Raw genomic sequence first — 26,535 nt, 5'->3', positions numbered from 1 at the left:
CCTTCTTCTTCCTTCTTCTTCCTTCTTCTTCCTTCTTCTTTCTTCTTCTCTTCATTTTTGATTGTATGTATTTATTTGAGAAAGAGTAAGGAGAGGGGCAGAGGGAAAGAGAGAGAGAGAGAGTCCCTGCTGAACATGGAGACTGATACGGTGCTCCAAGATCGTGGACCCCGAGATCATGACCGGAGCCAAAATCAAGAGTCTGCTGCCCAGCTGACTGAGGCACCCAGGTGCTCCAACAATCAAGTATTTTCTGTTCCTAAAATCCAGAAGACTACATAAATTCAGATAGATTAAGTCCAAGGGCTACATAAGTTAAAATAGATTAAATTATCAATAGAATAAGCAATAAATTCCTCCTATACTCTGCTTGTAACAATATAAAGCTTCTCATTTTTATAATTGGCATTATACATAGCATAGGGGTAAGAAACTGAGCTCCAGGGGCGCCTGGGTGGCTCAGTGGGTTAAGCCGCTGGCTTCGGCTCAGGTCATGATCTCAGAGTCCTGGGATCGAGTCCCGCATCGGGCTCTCTGCTCAGCAGGGAGCCTGCTTCCCTCTCTCTCTCTGCCTGCCTCTCCATCTACTTGTGATTTCTCTCTGTCAAATAAATAAATAAAATCTTTAAAAAAAAAAAAAACTGAGCTCCATAAATTCTGACCTGTTACCATTATATCATTTAAGTTATATTGGCTCATCTACTTTATAATTTTTAACTTGTAATGAAGTTTGGGGTATAAAATGAGATCCCCCTACAAAGTATATATAACAGGGCTAGCCCATAAAAAATGGTTCCATAGTGACAACTTCACACTATATTCGTTTGATTAAAAGATACAGCCCTTTTACCTTTTATCATCTCTGTAATTATGGCATCTTAAAATGGCTGTATTTTAATACCACAGCAGCTAGACAGCAATTAAAATGTAGCTATCTTTGCTAGTACCTGAATTTTATTGTTATTCCTGGTGTCAATAGTGATTCCATGATATTTCTGCCCAAAATAAACAAAAACAGCTAAGAACTGTTACTCAGTTGCTTGCTTAAATCTTTTATTGACATCTTCTGGTACAATTAAAAATGTGCCAACATCAAAACTTAGAAATGAATACCAGTACCTTGGCAGAAAGCCCTGGAGAGAGCTCTTAAAAAGAAAAAAAAAATCCTGCATCATCAACACTTTTGATACCACAGGGATGATTCTGTATAGGAGGGCAAACTTTGATGAGTGTGAGTTAAAATGCGACTCAAAAGATTTGGACTCTGGGGGCACTTCGGTGGCTCAGTGGGTTAAAGCCTCTGCCTTCAGCTCAGGTTATGGTCCCAGGGTCCTGGTAGCAAGCCCCGAATCGGGCTCTCTGCTTGGCAGAGAGCCTGCTTCCTCTTCTCTCTCTTCCTGCCTCTCTGCCGACTTGCGATCTTTGTCTGCCTAATAAATAAAATCTAAAAAAGATTTGGACTTTGAATGTAAAGGATATTTAGGAATGTCTTCCCTTTGTATGTGTGCAATTGAGTGATATATTTTTTAAAAACCATGTAAATGAATCCTACAAATCTATTTCAGTAAGTGTACAGTAAAAATTAGGGTTGATCAAGAAACAGTGTAGCATCATTTAACTTGTAGCCATCGCTCTTTCTTTGACATACAAAATGATAATATATCTTCCAGCCAATGACATCCTAGATTTGAAGAAACATGGTACACTATCATTACTACATGGCTTTTCCGGTAACACTGGGGAAGATCAGACAGCATCAGTTGATTTTAAGCCCCCGTTTCACATCACCCTAAAGCCCAATACATTAAAATAAGCGGTACTTTAAACCATGTATTTAAGATTTTCAGTTTGGGGAATAACATGTGAAAACACAATGGGTTTTCTCCATCTACAGAATCTCAATCCCCGTGTTTCCCTTCGTCATTTGTACCTCATTTTCTGCTTCTCTGGAGCATAATGCCTCTTTGAGGTCCTCCATAGTCCCCCAAAACAAAAATCATGCATATTACATTGCTTAAAATTGAAGCCAGAAGATGCCAAGTGGTATTAGATTACTATGTAATTTGCCTTCCCAGCAGCGTGCTGGCCACTTAGTATGCGCGAACAAATGACAGGTATCATTGTTACTCTTAATTTCGAAGAAGAGAGAATGGTGAGCTTCCTGTCAGCACCGTAGCTAATCCTCTTCTGTTGTTCATTTCTGTAGGTGGAGCTCACTGTCCAAACAGCAGTGCTTTGCAGGAGGTGCGCGGCTGTAACGAGCACGCCTGCACCGTGTACCACTGGCAAACCGGTCCCTGGGGCCAGTGCATCGAGGACACTTCAGTGTCGTCCTTCAACACGACCACAACTTGGAACGGGGAGGCCTCTTGCTCCGTTGGCATGCAGACAAGGAAAGTCATCTGTGTGCGGGTCAACGTGGGCCAAGTAGGACCCAAAAAGTAAGGGCTTTAGAATGCTGAGGGTAAATCCTGTGGCCAGCCATGCAGAGGATTGGCTCAGGCTTCGCTTGCCTTTTGATGCTTGTCACACCTGTCCTCAAGAGCAGGATGTGTTTGATTTGAATGTCAGCGGCTGATCAAGTTCTAACAGCGAAGGAGTCTTGTACCTGGGATCTGTAAACCCCATAGAAATATTTCTGTGTGGCGCCCACTTTCAGTTTTACGGCAGCACTTTTCTCCTTTTATTAGGCTAGTGAGGCTGTGAAAGGAGGGCTTGCTCTGGGCCTGGCTGATCAATAACGACAGTGGATGAAGTCCTAGCAGCGCAGGTCGTCTGTGACCTCCTGTGTACCCATAGGCTATGGACTCTGCCTCTCTGGTTTAATTGGGCTCTAGCCTTCTATAATCTGCCTTTCATTTTCCCTAGAAAATACTGTATCAAAAATACTGAAGCCAAACTTATTACATCTTTTAATGGTTAAATGAATAAGCCATTTACTTCTGAAAGAGAGCCTTGGGATAGGATGAGTGCTATGGTAAGTAGAAAAACCATCAGTTTCTCACTGGGGTTACAAATAGTGTAATAACAAGGCAAACGATTTGCTGGAGGGGAGGACAAAGAACCGGAAGAGTTGGCATATTATATGTGCCCTGTGAGAAATATAAACGAAAACATGTCACAGCATAACTGAGCTAATCAGTTATTTGAGAAAATTAATAAATCAACTCCAAAAACGTATTCTTTTAAGGGTGGGGGCACTTTTATCTTTTGAGATAAAAGACAGCATAAATCTTTGAGAATTCAAATCTCTTTAGCCATGTAAGACAGGGAAAGTCAAACCAGTCAGTTTTGCTCTGGTATGAAAACAGCCTCGAAATTTCCAAACACTTGGCCAGGTGCTTCAGTATAATGTGTGACCTTAAGCATGCTCCTTAACCGATTCTGGCCTTAGTTTTCGAAGTTAATTGAAAGGATTTGATTAAAAAAGTAGTAATATAAGCACTCAATAAATCTGGGAAAATATTATTTTCCCTTAAAAATTTGAGATCCTTTCTAATGTTTTGGGGAAATGATAATAATGTAGCTGATGTGTGGAAAACTTCAGGGGATAAATAATAATCCCATTAAGAGTTGTTATTATGTGGCCAGGGTTCCAGGCATTGAGGATATTTTGCCCCAATACTTCATTTGATTATATAATTTGAAATTCTGAAACATTAGGAAATACATGCCAGGAAGACTGGAATAAATTGAGAAACTATTCCACATCCTTAATAGGTAGCCCCAAACCACTATTTTAATAGATATAATGCTGAAGTTGTAAACAATGTAACACAGGGAGTTAATGGGCAGTGTATTAAAATTCTCTGGCACTAACAGCAGGGGCAGAAGTGCCAAGCCCTGGAAGATTCTGGGTCTTGCTGGGATGAGCATACAGGTAGATATACTTGCTGCAGAGGGCTGTGACCTGACCAACCTGGCACAGGATTATGGGTTATTATGCTGAGCTGCTACAAGTGAGCTCGCTCCGTTCCTGTTCCACAGTTCATCACCTGCAAATAGCGCTGCTGATGTTTTCCTCACTTACCCACGTTACAGTCTGTTTTTGCTAAGCAGTAGATATACATGTGTATAAACCTATGTGTGAAAGAGCCTGATGGATGAATGTCATTAAATCATTCAATAGGAAGGCTATCCTGAAGCCCCATGTCCAGCCACCACAATAATCCATTAAAAATTTCCTTTGCCCTTGCAGCCTTTATCCAATGACCTGGATGCGTGTATAGATTTGTCAAGTTAAATGGATTTACTTTGCCATTAAAGTTCTGAAAAATTAAGCAAATACTGTGAATCCAGGAGACAATGATACTGCCCTTATCCCTAACAGCTAGGTTAAATTCAGTGAATGCTTTTCAGTGGTAGGCATTTGAAACAAAAATGCAAATAGAAACATTGTTTTAAACTCCTCTTAATAAAACAGATTACTGTGCAATGGTAAAATCAATGTTATTGATCTTATCTATCCTCCGAGTAACAAACTTCAACTCCTATCACATCTGTTTAATTTGACCTTGAATAAGATTTGGGGGGAAATCAATTCCTTGATTTAAACCACAAATACTAAATACAAACAGTACAAAGGAGAAAAGAAGCATGTTGACTGAACCAATTGCTTCACCAAAGGAAGTCTGAATTCATTTTATTGGATGTAATCTAGCCTGTATAATTTATCTTTGTGTGTTCATTTAACGGCTTTGTTGTTAGTAATTTTATTCTCCACAGTCAGCCAAGTATCTTGCTGTGGATATTTCAAAACTAAAACTGAATTTTGGAGGTTGTCAATGATAACACTGTAAATTCCATTGATTTATAAAGGGCTAAAATTTGAAGAGTTTGCTATGAATGCTCTTCCATTATTAAAATTGTAAAATTGCTTCATTGATAAGGAGTGCCTCCAGTAATAATTATTAATCAATAATTCCATAATTCCAAAATAATTAACAGTATTATATGTGGGGTTTTGCCATACAGTGTTTTCTAGCTAATGGTTACATTATAATTCTAGATATTTATAATTTTATTTCTAACAATTCATTAACTTCTGTGACTCCCATCTGAATTTCTTTGTTGTCCCAGCAATTAGGAAAATCCAAGATTATCCTCAACATAAACCAGGGAGATTATTTCTTTTTGAAATCTTGAGTCCAATATATTTTTCAAATATACTTCCAAATAAACCCTAGTGTTATAGAGTGAAAGAGGAAAGCATGTATCTGTATAATTGAATAGAACATAATATTTATGTATGAGATGGAACATATAGATAAATAAGTGTAATACAAATTATATAAAAAGTGAAGTGTCAGCAAAGTGCTATAAAGATATTATGGAAAGGAGATTAATGATGTTGTTGTGGTTTTTTTCCACTCATAGTTCAGTTGTGAAAATCTGATTAATCTATTTGTTAAAAAGCAATTTATCCTGAGCTACAGAAAATTTGACTTCTGCCATCAGGAGTGTTTTTAAATCCCATTTTTCACTAATTTGCCAAGTTATTCCAGCAACTAGTAATACTAGCGGTTGTTGGTTTATTTCTTCGCTGCCTCTTAGCTTCTTTGTCAGAGATTTATATGACCTCAAAAGAGAACTCCTTAGGAATCAGAACAATAAGTTACTTTTAGTCATATGAATTATGCTGTTATGTTTTATTGTCCTTAAGATACATCCTCTTCTAGTGTAAATGCTAGTGGTCAATATTTGACCAGTAGAAATGGTAGAATCAGATCTTGAAGATACAGAGAAGAATTGGGAAAGTTAAAAAAAAAAATCACTTGAATATACAATCAGTAAGACAGTGTACTCAAAGCTCATACATCAGCTTCCTAAAGTTATCTTTTAAAAAGTGAAAACTCTTATATAAATTAAGACATTTCAGTGTTTTCTCATTTTCTTTCTCTTGTGTTCCTAATAAATGTTTGCTGTATTTTTTTAAATAATTTAATTAATTTTACTATAATTTGTCAAAATCACAGTGTTTTACTTTTCTTTGAATTATTAGTTGACTGTTTTTGTTTTATCTGTATTTACTCTTTTTGTCCCCAATATTTATAATTTTAATATATAAATATATTTAATTTATTTATTTAATAATTTAATTTTTAAATATATTTAATTTTAATTTATAAATATATTTAAAATCCCATAATTAGGATAAATTGAAACTGGGGACAATGGAAGACAAAATAAGAATAGAGACACTAAATGAAATCAGGAATAAAGCAAAAAACTGCTTATCATAATACTCTATATACATTTATTATTTTGTTATTATATAATATATAGCTATAAATATCCTCTTGAAGCATGTCCTGTATATTGAATATATTGCATTACAAATTTTATGTTATGCCACGCATATTTTATAGAAATAAACTGTAGAATAACCTGGAAACTTATAATCAGCAATAAGCCTATTATACAAAGATGCAGAATTAGTCCTTAAATTAGTGATTTGAATTTCCACAAATTTCTTTTAGAGCATGTTAGAAAATATGTATTTATTAATGGAGAGATTTTTATAAGGAGTTACAGTATAATTAATTTATTTTGTTCTAGTAACACAATTACTGTTATTAAATCTATACATCCTGCCTTGCGAAGCTTTACTGAGGCCCAGTTTGGAAGAATCATGTAGTTGTATAGTTCTTAGAAAAAATGAACAGGCTCCTAGAAGTTAAATAATACAAGTTGATGACTGTTTAGCCATTTTAGTAATGAAAAATTTAAGGATACTAAATTACCTGGTTTTCTGGGTTACCAAAGAGGCTAAGTAATTTCGCTTTGCGTTTCCTAGGTGTCCTGAAAGCCTTCGACCTGAAACAGTGAGGCCCTGTCTCCTTCCTTGCAGGAAGGACTGTCTTGTGACGCCATATAGTGACTGGACATCATGTCCCACCTCATGTAAAGAAGGTATGAGCTCCAGAGTTCTGCAGATCACTCACCTAGAAAACACACTCACCAGGCAGGACCTCCAGGTTCTTCTGGCTGAGCAGTGTTTGTGCTTCTCACACGGGACTGTGTAATCCTGGTTTGTCGTGCATGCCATAACTATATGATGTAGATCGAAATGAGTGGATTTTAGGCTTTATTCTATTAATAAGGTTTCCTTTAACGTTATTCTAAAAGAATGTGTAGTGTCCCTGTGTATTTCAGAAAGAACATACAACAATCTTATCCATCCTCATGGCTTCCAGCCCTCTCACTGGCAAGAAATAGATAGCCATGGGCCCAGATTCACCATAAAATTAAATTATGCAGCCCCCAAGGCTGCAAATAAAGGAAAGAGAACAATGGCCAGATTAGACCTCTTCTAACACTTAACTGCCATGAGGCATTTGCAAGATGAGGATTTCCTCCCAGTTTGGTTTGTTTTTTTTATTTCTCACAAAGACTAATATGATGGCAGACACTTTGATAACCGAGTGTCTTTTTCTCAGAAAGTGTCCTTTCTCATTGCTGCTGAGAAGGATATAGATATCCTCCAGGTGACTTACGGAATATTCGAACAAATTTTCTCTGTGTCCTGGGTGACACTCTATTTTTTTTTTTTTTAATTTTACTCTCCCAGCAAATACTGATAGTTTTTCTTAAATTTATTTTGTGTTTTTATTTTATTTAAGCTTCTGGACTCTTACTAAAGAGATTCAGTTAAGAGTCAACTTCTTGAAGGGCCTGGGTGGTTCAGCTGGTTAAGCATTTGACTCTTGATTTCAGCTCAGGTCATGATCCCAGCGTGGTGAGGTCTAGCCCCACGTCCATGTTCCACATTCAGTGCAGAGTCTGAGATTCTCTCTCCCTCCCCCTCTGTCTTTTCCCGCTGTTTATTCTTTTTCTCTCTAAGCAAATGAAATAATTAAAAAGAAAAAGATGTATCAACTTCTAGATTAACCACTATTTTAAATTGCCAAAAATTATTTAAATCATTAAGATGTTATATGAGATCATAAATTTAATAATGGATTGTTTTTACAGAGTGATTATCATTTTATACAGTTAAAACATGGGTTCCTTTTTACGCTTTCTAAAAAATTTTAGGTACCTTTGAAACATCAAATAAAATTAAACCATAAAGTGAGCAAGAATATAAAATTTTTATTTTAAAAGTCTTTTAAGACACCTAAGCCGGTTTTGGTGTAAAAAGATTTAAGCATTAACATTTTCAAAACAATGTTAATGGCATTAAACTTAATCATAAACCAGTGTCACTGACAATTTTTCCATTTTCTTCTTTTATTTGCTTAAAAACTAAATAACAGATGAGATCATCTGGCTTGGTCATAATCAGCAACAGAATGATATTTTATCAGTCAACATTTCTGTGGTAAATATTAGTTATTCATCACTACAGTAAAAAAGCTTATTGATTACATGGAATTCATGTGCTTTCAAAATTTATTCTTAATGTTTTTATATGTAATGTTCATGTTAGTATAAGGCAATTATTTAATAATTCCAAAAATGTGCAGTTACACTTATAATCATGTAATTAATAAACTAACACAAATATAATATTTTTAATGAAAATGAAAGGCAAGAAAAGACCTTTGCCTTTTTCTTATATTAAATACTTCCTTGTACTGCGTAAAGTATTTTAAAATAAAATTTGAAATGCTCTAAAGTATTTCAAGGAAATAAAGTTGAAGAACACAAAATATTCCATTAAACTGATTCTAGGATAGTCACAAAAGTGAGGAATCAGGTAAGTTTTTCTCATTTCTTTAGGTCTTCATTTGAAATTAGTTTGGGATATTAGGATATATCCAGGAATTAGAAACTATTCTAGTAGCCTATGAATTTTCTAGTGTAGGAAGAAGGAACAAAAGATATATGCCTGGAAAAGAAACAAAAGATGTAATTAATTATAAAAATACTGTAGTTTAAAATTGAGTAATATAATTTTTATTTTGATTTCTGCTGAATTTTATAGTACCAAGAAAGTGATTTGCTCTTCTCTGTTTTGACCATTTATAATTTATTAAAATTATGTGACAAACTATGATTACTTGTATTAGGCCTTTTAATTAAATTTAGCAGGCAGATGAAGAAATAAACTGTAAATACTATGTACATGTTAATTACATTAATACTTATTGGTGTATATATATGCATAAATACTTACTGAATTTCTTACTTAATGATTCCTATATAAAACTGGTACATTACTGGCCCTGTAGAGAAGACACAGTCCCTGACTTCAGTGAGATTTTGATTTCATTTAAAATACAAAATAGCATGAGTTCTAAAATGTAAAACTCTTCAATATAAACCAGATAATGTTAAGACTTGTTTCAATAAGATTTAGTTGTAAAACAGAGCTCTAAGGAAGGGAAGGGGGGAAATATTGTGGAAAAAAATAGTAGGGAAAACCTTGTTGAAGGTGGAAGCAATCGTTTTGAAAGCAGGAGCATAAAAAAGAATCCCAAGGGAGGATCAAAAGCACCAGGAAGACTCTTAGGTGACCATGTGAAGGTATGTTATTTAAGAGGAAAGAGACAACTAGCCCATTGGAGCCCAGAGAATAGGGAGAAAAATCAAGATGTGATGTTGGTAAGAAGAATAGAGACAAGTTATGGAAGACCAAGTTGGGCTTATGTCTAGCAGGACACAATTTTTAGTTTTTGAGCATACGTATAAGTAGTGGGTTTTATGATATAATGGAATGAATGAACTTTAAGTCAGCAAATCTTTGAACACCTGTCTTGGCCACTTAGCAGCCCTGTAAGCTTATGCAAGAAACTTAAGCTCACCAGGCCTTGCTTATAACATCTATGGTGGTTCTGTAGCACCAATGAGATAATGTATGTTACGGTACTCTATGCTTTGTGAACCATGATCCAACTGACATATAATTTATTGGTTAGCTTATTATTGATTTGATGATTGATTGACTGACCTATCTATCCATCCATCTATCCATCCATCCCGTATTTTCTTTTTATTTAAGTTCCTGTAGGAAATAACCTTCATGCTGCATATGGTTAATTTCTGGTGAATGCAGTCTAAATGTTGTCTTTCTTAGAAGTTTGTGTATCAGTGTGAGAAAAGTATTTAGATCGTGATGAAGAAAAAAATGATCATTATTAAGTATTTGTTGACATGTTTACTGATACTTGTTTTTAAATACTCATTATGTCATTAAACATCATGAATATTATTTTAAGCAATTATCTATTTTTTCCTTTCAGTGGAGATGTCTCAAATAAATTTAATATTTTAAATTTTAAATATAAATGATATAGCAGTAAACAAGGAAATCAGTGTTCCTTGCTCTCAAGAAGCTTATAGTCTGGTGGTATGAGGCAGACTGGGCATTTAATGATTGTTCTAATCTCTCAATGAGTATGAAGGATCAAGGCATGGGTGAAGGGGGTCTTGAGAGAAGAAAAGTTGTGCCATCATTTTGGAGAACGCAGAAGCAGACAAGCTAATAACATAGAATTTCTAGGCAACATGGAGACCCCACTTAGTTATGTGTTTAAAAAGGGATTCCTCAGAGCAGTTGTCATTGTTTCTCCAGGGATGTTCAGCTGCCTGAGTGCAGAAAAAGTATAACCAAATAATTGGTTTTGACTAGAATTGGGGTTTTTCTAGGAGAGTACCAGGGAAAAAGAGAGGAGCAGGGAATCAAGGGTGTTCTCAAGGGAGTCTCCATTGTAATAATGAAGGTGGAATCTCAGTTGGGTTGGGATGTAAGTGAGGTCATGAAAGGAATGATAGATAATGAAGAAGTAATAAGGACAGTGGACTGGCAGTCTCAACTGAGTTTGAAGAACTTTAGTAAAATGAGAACCGAATCTGTTGAACTGGAAGTTTAGGAGGAATGACGGGAAAGTAAGATGTTTTAAGATGAGAGTGTGCAAGTACTAATGATAATAGCATCAAGGGCTGAACAGAGGGCGCTAGTAATGGATTTGAAACAGAGGAAAAGGTCATTGAAGATGAGGAGGTACAGTAATTCAGAGCCCAGCACCTTGCCTGGAATAACCATGTGGTTGCCAAAGCCAGCAGAGTGGTGGCTGGGGTAGGAAGAGAAAGGATTGCATTGAGGGACATTCTAAAGTGGTTAATTAATGAAATGCTAGTAGCTGGCTGCTGCGAGGTGGGTATCTGAAGGAATGCTGGTGACAGAGGAGCTGGAGATTTTTAAAGATAAAAGGAGAAGAAAAGTCTAGGAAATGTGTAGAATCAGCTTCACTGGCAAAAAGTGTGAAGGAAACTTTCCAAGAAGAGATAGGAGATGAGAGACCGTGTGTTCTAATGGGGGTCTGGGTGGGAGGATTAGAAGATGGAATAAAATGAGAAATCGAAGATCAGGTTACACACGTAGGGAGTGCTGTGGGACCAAATGGTGATGGAAGATGTGGGGGTGTCGGGAGAGGGTCGTGGCAGTGGTGCTAGTTTTTTGTGGTGAGTGACAGACATGTGAGGTATAGAATGAGTTTAGTTGGCTGTCTCTTGAAGGATTTAGTAACCACTGTGAATTAAAATGCACGGTGCCACTAGGATACTATTCTCGCCCCTGGAGCTCCTGGGTGGTGGTGGCCAAGGAGTCCAAGAATGCCAGCTCAGAAACCTGCTGTCCTGTGACAGGCTCTCTGAGAGCAGGGCTGTGTTTGGTTAAACCAGGTCATCTCAGCAGGAGCAGAAGACCAGCCCTGCTTATTCTATGTGGAAGCTTTGTATTGAGTCTCACATAACAAAAGGCTTTCAGAAACCCTAAACCTAGGCACTCAGACTTAAAAAGAATAACTCTAATTGTGTATTGAGGAAATAAAGCCAAGGGAATGAGAGAAGGGTTTGCTGTTGGACAACAGTGCCAAGATGCATTGTATACCCAGAGAAGCCTTTCCTGTTTTTGCCTGTAGACTGCTTTAACTGATAATAACAATACAGTGGTGTTATAGAAAACTAGCTTATTGTTGTAAGGGGGGAAAAAAAAGCAATGACATGTGGTTAGGTTTTTTTTTTTCTTTTCATTATTTGGTATGAAATGGGAATAATCCAGGCTTCATTGAAATAACACTGACTTCCGCACACAATTAAAAATAGTAAATGGAGTTCTATGTTCAAGGACAGATAATAGCAACAGAAAATTAACTCAAGGATGGAGTGCTTATTTAATTCTTCAGGTAAAGTCTAAATCTTATTAGAGCTTTAAACTTAAGAAGAGGTGGGGCCACCCTCCCTTTAAAAATCATTTTCAGAAGTAAGATTACACTGTAGTATTGCAGAAGATGGACTAGAATAACTTAGCATGCCAGGAAAAACAAAAAGAATTATTTGAAATGTCATTCAGCCCTCTCTCAAGATGTGTCTTGAAAAATCAATGCCGTTAAGGATCAGTATTGAGTAGAGGGTAGTTTTAATCCTCAAACCAGTTCACTTGTTATCTTTTTCCAGATTTTTATAAATTTTTATGCGGGACTCTTCTAAAAAATAGGAAACATTTATGCCTATAAGTACTTGTAACTATAATCTTAAAAATATCAGTACTTTTGATTAAATAATACATTTTACTCTTCAAATTCTGTCCACTCCTTTTTTCTAATACATTTATTGACTTGAAAACTAGAAGGGATATCGCAGAGAAGTCTAGTCTACCTTGATGCCCTGAAGCAATACGGCACTAGAATTACCCCCAAAGATATGAAAACTCCCTTTACATTTTGCTTCTTGCATGAAACATTTCCCTTTCAATTTCCTAGCACTCCAGTGCTCAATCTGCCATCCATCCTATGTCTAGCTTAACAAATCTTGGTTTTGCCTGCCCTTTAAATCCTTCCATCAAGTAAATTATCTGGTGAAATTTATCTTGACTATCATAAGATAATCTGTAAAATGCTATAATATAACTACATGAGAGACTGCATATCCTCTGAGTCTGTGTGCCTCATTATCACGTAATTGTTTTTGAGTATCTAACTCCTTTTTCTGTTTCTATCCTAGATAGATATTTTCACTATTAGCACAATAGGTATATTTCTTTATTTTCCCCATGTTTATTATTTCCAATGAACAAAACAATCCCTTATTTTTTATTAATTTTCAGTGCACAGACTTTGTACCCAGGTGCTTCCTACTATAAGGAAGTGGATAAAAAGAAAGAGAAGGTGCTACCTAACAATCCACTTGAGAAGTGAAATAAATGTGTCTGCTCACCCAGCAAATATTTATTAAATCCTTACCATATGTGACTGGTGTTCTGTGTCCTAAGACACAAAGATAAATGGAAAACTAAGGATGTCTATTAACCACATGCAATAACTGAGTGCGAATATATACAGGAAACTATGAAGGTTGTAAAACTCCAGGTTTGCCCGCTCAAGTTATTAGTGAGAAACCTTCCACTTTTCTTTCTAAATATGTGCCATAGCTCTCTCTTTGTCTGTATTCTGATCTGAGGGCTCTCTAACCTGGCTGAGCTCCACAGTGCTGTTTCTTTGAGTATACAAGTAATTTCGTAACTGAGATCTGAGAGTCAGCGCACCTCCCTGTGGATAGAAACACGGATATCGTGACACTTCCTGTGTAACCCCATTAAACTTCCTCTGTAGGTGTTACAGCTTTGGATTGTTCTGCTTTCATCAGCTCACAGTCACTGTTCTGTGGGCCACACGAGGTCAAGGTATTTGAACCTTTTTTAAGAATAAGTGGATTGCCAGTGTGGAATCAATTATGGAAGTGAAAAGAGTTATCGTGATCTTATATATCAAATACAAGCTCGTGGACGTTGCGATGAAAAGACACTAGAATGTTTCAGAGTTGTACCTGAGGTGAAATTTTTGCTTTGAGGTTGAAAAATGAAGTAGGATTGAGACACTGTCTGCTGCTTCTATCACAGGAACTAACTCTCACAGGAGCAGCACTGCCTGTGTCCCTTGTGACAGTTAGTGATGCAGAGCTTTTAGTGTATAAGGTGCCACTGAGGCTGAACTAATTGTCTCCTCCAGGTTCCAGATCCCTGGGTCTCAATTCCATGTCTGTTGTCTACCTGCATGTAGACAACATGGTTGGTGAGTTACTCACTCTGAGAACCTTGACCGTCCTGGAAACAAAGACCCACTCCTCCATGCTCTTATGTTCTTTCTTTCTTTCCCTATTAAACAAACAACCACCTCCTTCCTTCCCCCAATGCTAACCAAATAATAAGAATGAATATGCAGTTTGTATACTCTTTTAAAAAGATGAAAGACCATAATGTTAAAAAACAAAAAAAAAAAAGAAAGAAAAGAAAAATAGTAGAAAGTGTAAAAGAAAGATGGAATCAGGTAGTGCATGGAGTTGGGGAAACGGGACAGGAAGAGAAAAATCACACTGTGAAGTCAAAGTTAAGGTAAACTTCAGAAGGAAATTAGCCCTGAGATTCTGGTGAACAAAGCAAAAAATAGAAGCCTTAAGAGTCTTAACAGATTGTCAAGGGAAACAAAATTTTCCTAGCTCTAAATTATTAGAGGAATTTATCACCTGGACCTTAAAATAGGGGCCACTGGAACAACATAATGGATGGAGGCAGCATTAGCAATTTTATTAGAAGTCCCTTTGGTGTTTCTTAGATCTTTCCTAGATAGATGATATTTAATATGTAAAAGTTGCAACTGGTATTCAAACTGCTATTGTTACAATTTTTTTAAAAAAGTCTTTGACAGTATTTTCACATTCTTTTTTTTTTTTTAACTTGACAGAGATCACAAGTAGGCAGAGCAGCAGGCAGAGAGAGAGGGGGGAAGCAGTCTCCTCACTGAGCAGAGAGCCCAATGCGAGGCTTGATTCCAGGACTCTGGGGTCATGACCTGAGCTGAAGGCAGAGGCCTAACCCACTGAGCCACCCAGGCACCCCAGTATTTTCACATTCTTTAATTCTCTGCTACTCACTACCTCCAGCCCCTAACCTCCTACTTTCTTACCTGTCGTATTCTAATTATTCACTGAAATAGTTAATATAATCACTAGTAGTAGAGGTTTTCACCACAATGGGAATAATCCTAAAAACTTACATGTGAACCCTAGAATCTTAAATTGGGATAAAATACGCAAGGTCATCTATGCCAGTCGATCTCAAACCTGGCTCTTCATTCACAGTTCCCTGGCAAGCTTTGTAAAAATCTGATTCCCAAATCCAGCTCTTAGAGATTCTGACTTAGTAGTTATGGGTAAAGGGTGAGAAATCTCTATTAACTTTTATTTTCAGGTTTTGAAAGAAATTTTCCTATACAGTCAGACATTTAGGAATCCTTAATATGCTTCTTTCTCCCTGCTCTTATGGAAATCTTCAGTCCACATTGCTGGGAGTCACTTGCCCAGACCATTTTAAGGGATACCCCGACTTCATGAGGGACAATGTCCTTTATTAGAAAGTTGTGATTGTCAAATCACGTTTTTCTACTAACACAATAACTTTAAGAGAGTCTCATTTAATTGTTTATTAGACATCCATTGTTAGGGACAGCTAACCTTTCTAAATTTCTCTGTTCTTGTATCTGCATATCAAATATTTAATGATCTTGCAAAAAATGTAAATGCATCATGCAAACTATTAAAATAATTCTCTAGGGAATTCTAAGGTAAGTAAAATCATGTCATGTGATTGTGCCTTGGTCCTTAAAGGGTATATATTTCAAATTAGAATATTTTTTAGTAAAGTTGGCAAGTCTTCTATTCTACATTGTCTCTTTCAAATACGAAAATATTTGGACATCTTTAGATGAGTAATACTGTTAAGTTGGTATCTTCATTGACGGTAAATCTTAATTATTTCCATTGTTTTTTTTAAAGCATAATTTGGAGTTATTTACTTACAGTAATTGCTACTCTGAATGTTTCTGTAAAAATTCTGCCTCTAGGAAACCACTTTCGTTTCACTACTTACAGCCTTGATGTTTAGAATGTGACCTGAATTGAAGATCTTAGGCTGTTTAACATGAATAATAAATGACTAGAATAATTTATGAGGTGTGCATTTCAAATTAAGTGAATAACAAAGAAATAAAATTTCACATTAAAGCATTGAATATAGTCTCCTAAGAAAGATTCATTAGAACTGTATGAGTCCCATGTGGTAAACAGGACTATGTGAAATGGCATAAAAATAAGCGTAAGGTAGAGGAAAATAAATTAATTAGATCTGTCATATTTCTCAAGGGGAAAGAAATATACAAAAGAGCAATTACTTTGTATCTGTACATTAGCAAGGCTAGTTGATACGGAACTGTTTTCTCTGTTCTTCACATTTTTTAATATAAATTGGTTGGGTTCTCAATATAAGGGTCTGGAGAATTTGGAAATTTGGGAAATGATGAGACTAGATGAGGCCTCTCATTCAAGGATGTCAAAGCACATGTAGCTGGAAGCAAGGTAATTTCTTCACAAGGGCTGGCATGTGGACATTGTTTTATCAGTGCAGGGTACAGCAGTTAAAAAGCTGCCTCATTCCAGGGGACTCCGGAGTCAGAAAGCAGTCTCGGCACAGGGTCATCATTCAGCTGCCAGCCAACGGAGGCAGAGACTGCCCGGACCCACTCTATGAAGAGAAAGTCTGTGAGGCCCCTCCAGTGTGCCAAAGCTACAGGTAATGGGGTAAAAGAAAAACCATTGTAAGCCATGCACTGAGCAAATACTCCAAGACCATTTTCTTTCCCATGATGAGAAAAGAAAGCCAAGGACGGACCCACAGGCTCGGTGGAAATTTGCACAGGTTGTGGCTGTGTGTGCCATTGCTTGCCTCTTTAGGGGAGCTGCCCCCTACTGGAATTATCTCCAGGGAGGCAAATACTTGTGTAAATTTCCAAACTGTGTCACTAGCTCCAGGGATTGGGGGAAGTGTTTTATGATGATCTAAACTATAAGAAACTCAGAGAGGTGGTTAATAATTATGAAACACCTAAGTGATTCTCTTCCTGGTCGAGGAGTACCCTAAGCATTCCTCCCCTGGCTCCAAAGAGCACCTGTTCCTCATAAATGCTGGCATTCCGGTTCACAAAATGACATCTTTACTTCAGTGTTGCTAATAAGTTGTCTGTGCTATTCATTTGTGGCCACCTCGAGGAAAATTCAGGTTATTCAAGCTATATAACATCATCTTGATGATTATTAGGGAAATTTTTCCTCATAACTATTAAAAGAAAGCACCTACTTAAAACGATGCAGTACATAATTGCAGTCTGCTGACAGATGATGTATTATGGCATTAATTGATAGAATGTGTGATCACAAAATAAGATAAATCTGATGAATACGATGGCATATTTGTCATCTTATTTTCTCTGTATTTAATTCCGACATGACAAACAGTATAAATGCATGTTTCCTCTGAACAGTGACTGACAACTGTCAGCCCCAGACTTACTTATTTGAGAGATTTGTTTTTGTAAAATGTATTTTAATTGCAGTTTCTGAGTTACCCCTGTGATGCTACCCAAAAGATACCATACCAAAGGTTCATGACTTGAATACAGTTTTATAACTTGAATATAAAATAAACATACCTTATTTAAATGGGATGCATCACTTGTAGTACTATCTGCATAGTAGATGTGATTTAAAAATGTGACAAGTATTAACTATACTTCAGTATTTTTTAAAAAGGTTAAATACATCTATAGAGTTCATTTCGATAGAAGCTGACAATGATGAACTCTTGTCTCCACAGCCGTAGAAACTGTCTGTATATTTAATGCTGCTTTTTACAATGTCTTGATAGAGATCTAAATTACATTTGGATAGGACTGAGCCTTGGGAAATAAATTCCCACTTGCCGTGTTCAAAGTCATGTTTCCATCTCTCTGTGGTTTGCCTGGCATTTTTGCTTCCTCTCTGTGGGGCTTCCGTTCTTTCCTTGCAGGTGGAAGACTCACAAATGGCGCAGGTGCCAGCTGGTTCCCTGGAGTGTGCGACAGGACAGCCCTGGAGCACAGGAAGGCTGCGGGCCTGGACGCCAGGCAAGAGGTGGGAAGCTCCGTTCCACACTTAATTCACTTTTCATTCCTCCATCATATCACTCACTTAACCATTAGCTTGAGGAGTCTGTTGCTTTGAAGACATGCTCGGTGACCAGAGCAGCAGACGTCCGTCCACTTCTGCCCAGTCCACCTGACATGGCTACATGGAAACATCCTTTTAAACTATGTCCTTCATTCTTTGAGCAGAGCCTGTAACTCCTCTGGTTGAATTTTTCCTCCATTCGTATTTAGAAGGTAATCAGAGCAAACTCTCAAGGAGGCTATGACTGTACTGTACCCTGCAGCTTGTTTGGGATTTTTTGGTTAGTTTTTCTTTCATGGCATTCCAGAGCAGTTAGCTTGTCACCCTAACACTCAATGAGATCCATACGTCCTTGCCTATAGGAACTCTCTATGTGCATGTGTACAGCATACTATGGTTGGTTAACTTTCCAAAAATGCTCAGCAACGACATTCCTAATGTTGCCATGGCTATGCCCATTCCTGTTCATATTCAGTACTGATTTTTAAATGACAGATTTATTTACTCAAATTTACTGCCATATGCGGACTGCAATCTGTCTGCACTACTAGATAACATGTGATCTTGCAGAAATGAGTGACGGGAAATGTTTCCAACATTTACTGGGTAGTGTGGTTATTTACTAGGTATTGTGGATGATACATTCCATGCTTTGGAACATGTTGTTTATACTTGTAGCAACTTCGGCCTTTAGAGAACATGATTGTCTTTACTTACATTGAATTTGAGCGTGTAGTTCCTGCTATATTCTTAAAATGTAGCTATGTATTTAATTTAATTCATAAAAACCTGTTTTCCCCCTCATTGGTAGTTATGTATGTGGTGATGATGCAAAAGTCTGAACACATAAAATTCCAATTTTTGTTGATTTTGATCCTTGACAGTGAAAAGGTTGCTTTTCTAACTTGAGAAAAATAGCTTCTTTTTGGTAAACATCTTCTGTTTTTATCATCATCTTTTTAGACACCTTTATTTAAAACCTAAAATTTAGTTTATAAAGAATATTAACAATCTAGCGATGTTTAGAATTTTATTTCGTATACTTAATTTTCCTTATCTGTCCTCCACCATCAGCTACGGCGAGAACATAATTATCTCCTGTTACTGTTAGAGAGACTTAGGTATTTAGAACTGAAAGTCATTCTCCCCATTGCAAACCATTCATCAAGAAATTGAGTGTTGGGGCACCTGGGTGGCTCAGTGGGTTAAAGCCTCTGCCTTCGGCTCAGGTCATGATCTCAGGGTCCTGGGATCGAGCCCTGCATGGGGCTCTCTGCTCAGTCAGGAGCTTGCTTCCCTTCCTCTCTCTCTGCCTGCCTCTCTGCCTACATGTGATCTCTGTCTGTCAAATGAATAAATAAAAATTAAAAAAAAAAAAAAGAGAAAGAAAGAAATTGACTGCTAAAAGAGCTTCTTGTTCACCTTCCTCATTCCTCCTGAGTCAAGCATACGGTTGCATACAGCTCTAGCCCTACACGGAGTTTATAACGCAACAGGCTTGAGTTTGGGAATCAGGAAATAGGAGTTTAGTCTAGTTTTTTCACTAACACAGGGTGAGGCTTGCTCATCCCTCCTCCTTCCTGGGTCTCAGTTAATTTAAATGAAGAAATGAAAAGAGGGTTGGACCAAATGATCTTGCAGGTTTTTTCCAATTTTCGTATTCTACAATCTATGCGCAGATAATGCCCAGGGATCAAAGTGTGAAATGAAGTTTAGGTAAAACAGAGGAAAGCCGTATTTTTATAAAATAGCATGGGAGGAAACCTGAGATATGGTAACAGCAGCACAAGTGTGAAAAGAGCTTCAGTTCCAAATTATTCCTTAACCACTGTGCAACTGTGGTTCATTCATTTCCTCCCTCAGAGGCTGAGAACCTAATGATCCCCACAGTGCTTTGTACATATTAAGTATTTCTTCAGAGTTAATTCCTTCCCCCTTCCTGTTAGATCATGGCCCCAGGGAATGTACACAGAGGTCACAGTAGGCATAAAAGCTACAATATTAACACGGGTGTTTTTGTTTTCGACACATAATCTGCATAAAAACGGTTCTTTCTGTGATTACTGGCAACCATCTCATTTCCAAATCTGAAAACCTCTGTTCATCCCTCCTCCTGGGTGTCTACTTCAAAGTATCTAATACTGTGACCCACTCCCAGCACGAAAAGGGGAACTTCCTCTTGCTTCCTCAAGGCTACTTTCTCCTGCCTTTCTCACTGTTCCTTTCGTAGTTTCCAGTTACTGGTGCCACTTCCTCAGCCTGTACTTAAATAATGTTTTCTTGTCTTGGTATTTAACTCTACCTTGTCAGTCTCCTCTAGTCTCAGAATATCTGGGAAGAGAAAGTTGCATTTTAACAAATAATTTCTACATAAATATAATCAAAAGAACCCCTTCAACTTCCATATGAAGATAGCCTTTTTCTTTGTTGCCTTGGGAGATTAAAGATGCTTCTTCTTAGAGCCTGTATTCCTACAGAAACATGAAATAAGGAGAATTAAGAGGATAGAAATATCTTTTGCTAGTGGCAAAAAGAATTTTCTTCCTTTGAGGGTCCTGGCTGTTTTCAGAACTCTGTGTGATTGACCTGTCAGATTCTTGCTATTTTCATCTTTGTTCTTATCTGATCAGAGACTAAAATGCCAACTGGTTCTGGTTTTTTTTTTTTTTTTTTTTTGGATGATGATTAAAATTATTATATGGTAAGGATTAGGATCAATCAGCAAAGATTATAGAGAAGCTACCCCCTGTCCTCTCTTATACCTCAGACTTTCTCGTTCCAGTCACTCATTCAGCTGTGACTGAATTCAGAAGACTCTGTAGAAGCCACGGATGTCAGCAAAGGATGCATATGTTCAAGCCAGGGAGCTTACATTCGATTAGGGAAATGAGATCACTGGTAACATCATCCAACGAGTGGGAGGTAAAGACTAAAACTGATTCTTTGCAAAAGCAACCATTTGAAGCCAAAGCACTGAAGAAAGACCTAAAGGAAGGGCTGGGACTTGACTTGTACCATAACATTAGAGTGAGTAGGAAGGAGAGAAAATAAGATCAGTTATACAAGGTCAGTATTTGGAGAAAGAAAAACAAAAACATTAAAAGTGTTCACGGGAAATTGGGTAGGTTCAAGCTCCAGAGATGTGAGCTAGAGCTAGAGGTGATTTTGTAGAAGGAATATACATGTCAGGATCAGTATTTTCAGCCTTGTTCAATAAGTGGTAGGAGCAAGGACCTGAAAAAAGCACTCTTCTATCTGTCAGCATGTACAGAATAAGCTAGGAAGATAAGACACGTGGGTCGGATGCCAGCTAGCACTGGGCTGTTGCAATATGAGGCTGAAGTAATAGGGGCTCAGACTTGAACCACAGTAGGGGGAATGGGCAAAAGAAGTGGTTTTTCAACATGCAGTAGAGGAAAGTAATTTGAAGACTTAGTGGCAAATTGTAGAAGCAGAGATAGAAATAAGTGACTCAAAGATGATTATATGGTCCTTTAAGTCCAGCATTTTCTGCTTGAGAGTAGTTGTAATATTGGTGAAAAGTCTTTGGTCTGAAAGAACTAATTTTAGAAATTATATTTTTTTATATTGTGCAGTAGAGATGATGGCATGGGAGCCAACTGGAAATATCCAGGTATGTGTTGAAATAGAGAAATGTCACTCTAGAGATGCCTTAGGACAGCAGATAGAAATGTGGGCAGCATTTCCATAAAAGGATTTGATGAAGCCAAGGGAGCAATTGTAAATGGGATTGACTCCTTAATTTCTCTTTCTTCTGTCTTGTTGGTGTAGAGAAATGCAACTGATTTCTGTGCATTGATTTTATATCCTGACACTTTACTGAATTCCTGTATAAGTTCTAGCAGTTTTGGAGTGGAGTCTTTTGGGTTTTCCACATATAGTATCAATTAGATTTTAAGCCAAAGACTATAATAAGAGATGAGGAAGGACACTATATCATACTCAAAGGGTCTGTCCAACAAGAAGATTTAACAATTTTAAATATCTATGCCCCCAACATGGGAGCAGCCAACTATATAAACCAATTAATAACAAAATCAAAGAAACACATCAACAATAATACAATAATAGTAGGGGACTTTAACACTCCCCTCACTGAAATGGACAGATCATCCAAGCAAAAGATCAGCAAGGAAATAAAGGCCTTAAACGACACACTGGACCAGATGGACATCACAGATATATTCAGAACATTTCATCCCAAAGCAACAGAATACACATTCTTCTCTAGTGCACATGGAACATTCTCCAGAATAGATCACATCCTCGGTCCTAAATCAGGACTCAACCGGTATCAAAAGATTGGGATCATTCCCTGCATATTTTCAGACCACAATGCTCTAAAGCTAGAACTCAACCACAAAGGAAGTTTGGAAAGAACCCAAATACATGGAGACTAAACAGCATCCTTCTAAAGAATGAATGGGTCAACCGGGAAATTAAAGAAGAATTGAAAAAAATCATGGAAACAAATGACAATGAAAATACAACGGTTCAAAATCTGTGGGACACAACAAAGGCAGTCCTGAGAGGAAAATATATAGCGGTACAAGCCTTTCTCAAGAAACAAGAAAGGTCTCAGGTACACAACCTAACCCTACACCTAAAGGAGCTGGAGAAAGAACAAGAAAGAAACCCTAAGCCAAGCAGGAGAAGAGAAATCATAAAGATCAGAGCAGAAATCAATGAAATAGAAACCAAAAAACCAATAGAACAAATCAACGAAACTAGGAGCTGGTTCTTTGAAAGAATTAATAAAATTGATAACCCCCTGGCCCGACTTATCAAAGAGAAAAGAGAAAGGACCCAAATAAATAAAATCATGAATGAAAGAGGAGAGATCACAACTAACTCCAAAGAAATACAAACTATTATAAGAACATACTATGAGCAACTCTACGCCAATAAATTTGACAATCTGGAAGAAATGGATGCATTCCTAGAAACATATAAACTACCACAACTGCACCAGGAAGAAATAGAAAGCCTGAACAGACCCATAACCAGTAAGGAGATTGAAACAGTCATTAAAAATCTCCAAACAAACTAAAGCCCAGGGCCAGATGGCTTCCCGGGGGATTTCTACCAAACATTTAAAGAAGAACTAATTCCTATTCTCCTGAAACTGTTCCAAAAAATAGAAATGGAAGGAAAACTTCCAAACTCATTTTATGAGGCCAGCATCACCTTGGTCCCCAAACCAGACAAGGATCCCATCAAAAAAAGAGAGCTATAGACCAATATCCTTGATGAACACAGATGCGAAAATACTCAACAAAATACTAGCCAATAGGATTCAACAGTACATTAAAAGGATTATTCACCACGACCAAGTGGGATTTATTCCAGGGCTGCAAGGTTGGTTCAACATCCGCAAATCAGTCAATGTGATACAACACATCAATAAAAGAAAGAACAAGAACCATATGATACTCTCCATAGATGCTGAAAAAGCATTTGACAAAGTACAGCATCCCTTCCTGATCAAAACTCTTCAAAGTGTAGGGATAGAGGGCACATACCTCAATATCATCAAAGCCATCTATGAAAAACCCACTGCAAATATCATTCTCAATGGAGAAAAACTGAAAGCTTTTCCGCTAAGGTCAGGAACACGGCAGGGATGTCCATTATCACCACTGCTATTCAACATAGTACTAGAGGTCCTAGCCTCAGCAATCAGACAACAAAAGGAAATTAAAGGCATCCAAATCGGCAAAGAAGAAGTCAAATTATCACTCTTACAGGCAATACAATGGCCCTAAATTCATATCTCTCAATAGTTACCCTGAATGTTAATGGGCTAAATGCCCCTGTCAAAAGACACAGTGTATCAGAATGGATAAAAAAACAAAACCCATCTATATGTTGCCTCCAAGAAACTCATTTTAAGCCCGAAGACACCTCCAGATTTAAAGTGAGGGGGTGGAAAAGAATTTACCATGCTAATGGACATCAGAAGAAAGCAGGAGTGGCAATCCTTTTATCTGATGAAGCCAAGGGAGAAGCTAAGATCTCTATGATATAGTGTACATAGGAGGAGAAATGCTTATTGTACGTTCCCATTAGTAGGTTTCTTTTTCCAGTAACCTGTTTGCATGTGTGTAGTCTTTAAGCCTTTTTTTTTTTAACCTAAAGAACTTTAATCGTATTAGCTTTAAATTACTATTAACCCTTGCTTGGGTTGGAAATGACACCATATGAACTAAAATATGAGATTGCTAACTTTACCACTCTGTGATTCTAAAGATAAATATGTTGATCACATGGCTTTTATCAAACTCTTGTTCTAGACCAGCTATCAGCACACAGTGGCCTGTGCACCCAATCTCACCCACAGCTTGCGTATTTTTTGATTTTTGTTTTTGTTTTTGCATCCAAAGGTTATTGGAATACAGGTGCACCCTTTTCTTTACCTATGGTTGATGGCTGCTTCCATGAGAAGGAGGCAAAGTTAAGCAGGTTGTGACAGAAACCATATAACCCACAGAGTCAAAAATATTTACTATCTGGTCCTTTACACAAGAAGTTTGCTGACCCGCAGTCTAAACTCTGAAGCCAGGTAATCAATTATAGAATCACAACTTCTAATAGTACTGAGTAGTCATTACTTGGTAGGATCAGAGAACCTCTGAAGTTCATCTGGTCCCTTGGGAAGAAGTTTTTCCATTCAATTCAACATTAAAGTAACTATTTTAGTTTTTTAAGAGCACTGGATTTTAAACACTGTCACAGCAGTAAAATATACACTGTTAGGATGAAATTGCAGTACTGTTTTTTTTTTTTTTCAGGGGGTGTGAGAAGTAAAATTTTGACCCTAAAACTTTATTAGTAAAAAATTTTTTTAAAAAAAGCACTAAAGGTAAAAAGCAGATACTACATGGGATGGAAGACAAGCGAGAAGACCCTCATAATTCTCCTGTCCAGCAGCTGATAAATCATACCCAAGTGGACAGTAAGAGTTCATTTACTAAGTATGCAGATAAAGGACAGAACTTGTGTGTCTCATATAGCATGTGCCACTCAGCGGAACATTGACAAGATCACCTATTATGATTCAGATTTTCTCAAATGACTCGAACCTTACACAGTCGAGGAAAAATAGAACTCTGAATTTCCCTTTTATCAGATTACTAGCCAGCGGCCCTAAGTTTCCTAGTTTCGAGTCACCTACACCTACTTTTAGCAAACTGTTAATAATAAAGTGGCTGTTATGGACAGACTTTCATTTTTACTATTAATAGCATCATTGGTCCAATCATTAAGTATTGTCTGTGTTGATACACTGCAGAGGATATGGGAAGCAATTATGGTCCCAGAGTCTCTTTAACAAGTAACTGCAACTGCTTCCTATCCCAGCATTGACATTCCCTATAAAGCAAATTGGTGAGAAGCAACCTTACTCAGAAATGAGTTAGAATGACATGGATAGAAGAATATAGGAATATTCTGTCCCAATCAAGGAAATGGAGTTTTGACCAAGGCTACGTTCTCTATATTTCAGAACTATGTGAAAATGCTCTCAGAACTCTTACATCAGAACATAAAGAGCTTTAAAAGAAAATTGATATGCTGAACATATCAAACTGAAACTTTGAACATGTTTATTTACGACCCAATCCCATTATATTTTGAAGGAAAAGTAAAATAATGGTGAAGGGAAATTTTGTATCAAGCATTTGCAGAACCACATAATTTTTGCCCAGTCTTCTCTAAATTGAATTAGCTGCTGTGGTACAAAACAGGATAGTTTCCTGAAGTTTATCAAGTGTGTCTATACAAACATTAGAAATCCTCTATAAGATAAGTGCTTAAGACTTCATGTTGATAGCTTTATCAGTCTTCCTAGGCTGCTGTAACAAAACTCTACTGACTGGCAACAGAGGAATTTATGTCTGACAGTCTGGAGTCTAGGCAGTCCAAATCCGGATGCTGGCTAATTCCAGTTCAGCTAAGATCTCTCTTTCTGACTCACCCATGATTGTTTTCCTGCTTTTCCTCACATGGCAGAGAGAGGGAGAGAGCAAGCTCTCTGGTTTCTCCTTCTAAGAGCACTAACCTCATTGTGAGGACCCTAGCCTCATGATCTCATCTCTGCCGATTACTTCCCGAAAGCTACATCTCAAAATGCTATCACATTGGGGGTTCGGACCTCAACGTATGAATTTCCAGGGACACAGTTCAACCCATAGCAATAACAAAGGGCCAGTGTCTTGAAAAATGTTCCTATTCTACTGTACATGCTGTAAGTTTGTGGATACTAGCTCTCTCAGAAAGCTGTGAGAATAGGTTAACACCAGTCCCTAAAAGCCAGATTAAACTTCCTGAATATCATTCAGCACAATTTATTCTTTCATAAAACAGATATTCGTTGAATATATGCCCCATGTTGCCTCTTGCCTTCATGGTGGTAGGTCCAGACTGTCGAGAGAATAACAGTATATAATAAGTAATTTTCACTCATTTCTTATGGTAGGTCATATTCTATGGGTATATGTGATCCAGGTGTTAAGCATATTAAATAATACATTAGTA

General features: G+C 37.3%; 1 protein-coding gene across 3 annotated transcripts in view; it reads left to right on the top strand.

Moving 5' to 3' along the window:
- THSD7A (thrombospondin type 1 domain containing 7A) overlaps positions 1-26,535 on the top strand; it is a 465,278-nt gene that overhangs the window by 368,567 nt on the left and 70,176 nt on the right. For all 3 annotated transcript variants that reach the window (XM_004743431.3, XM_004743432.3, XM_004743430.3), the window contains 4 exons: positions 2,207-2,441; positions 6,797-6,912; positions 16,435-16,567; positions 17,840-17,943. In XM_004743431.3, coding sequence (XP_004743488.1) covers positions 2,207-2,441; positions 6,797-6,912; positions 16,435-16,567; positions 17,840-17,943 — 588 coding nt within the window. The remainder of the gene's footprint in view (positions 1-2,206; positions 2,442-6,796; positions 6,913-16,434; positions 16,568-17,839; positions 17,944-26,535) is intronic.

Source organism: Mustela putorius, unplaced genomic scaffold (genome assembly GCF_011764305.1).
Source record: "Mustela putorius furo isolate JIRA1106 unplaced genomic scaffold, ASM1176430v1.1 tig00003845_pilon_pilon_pilon, whole genome shotgun sequence".
NCBI lineage: Eukaryota > Metazoa > Chordata > Mammalia > Carnivora > Mustelidae > Mustela > Mustela putorius.
Note: the sequence above shows the minus strand (reverse complement) of the source record. Positions and strands in the feature narration are given on the sequence as shown.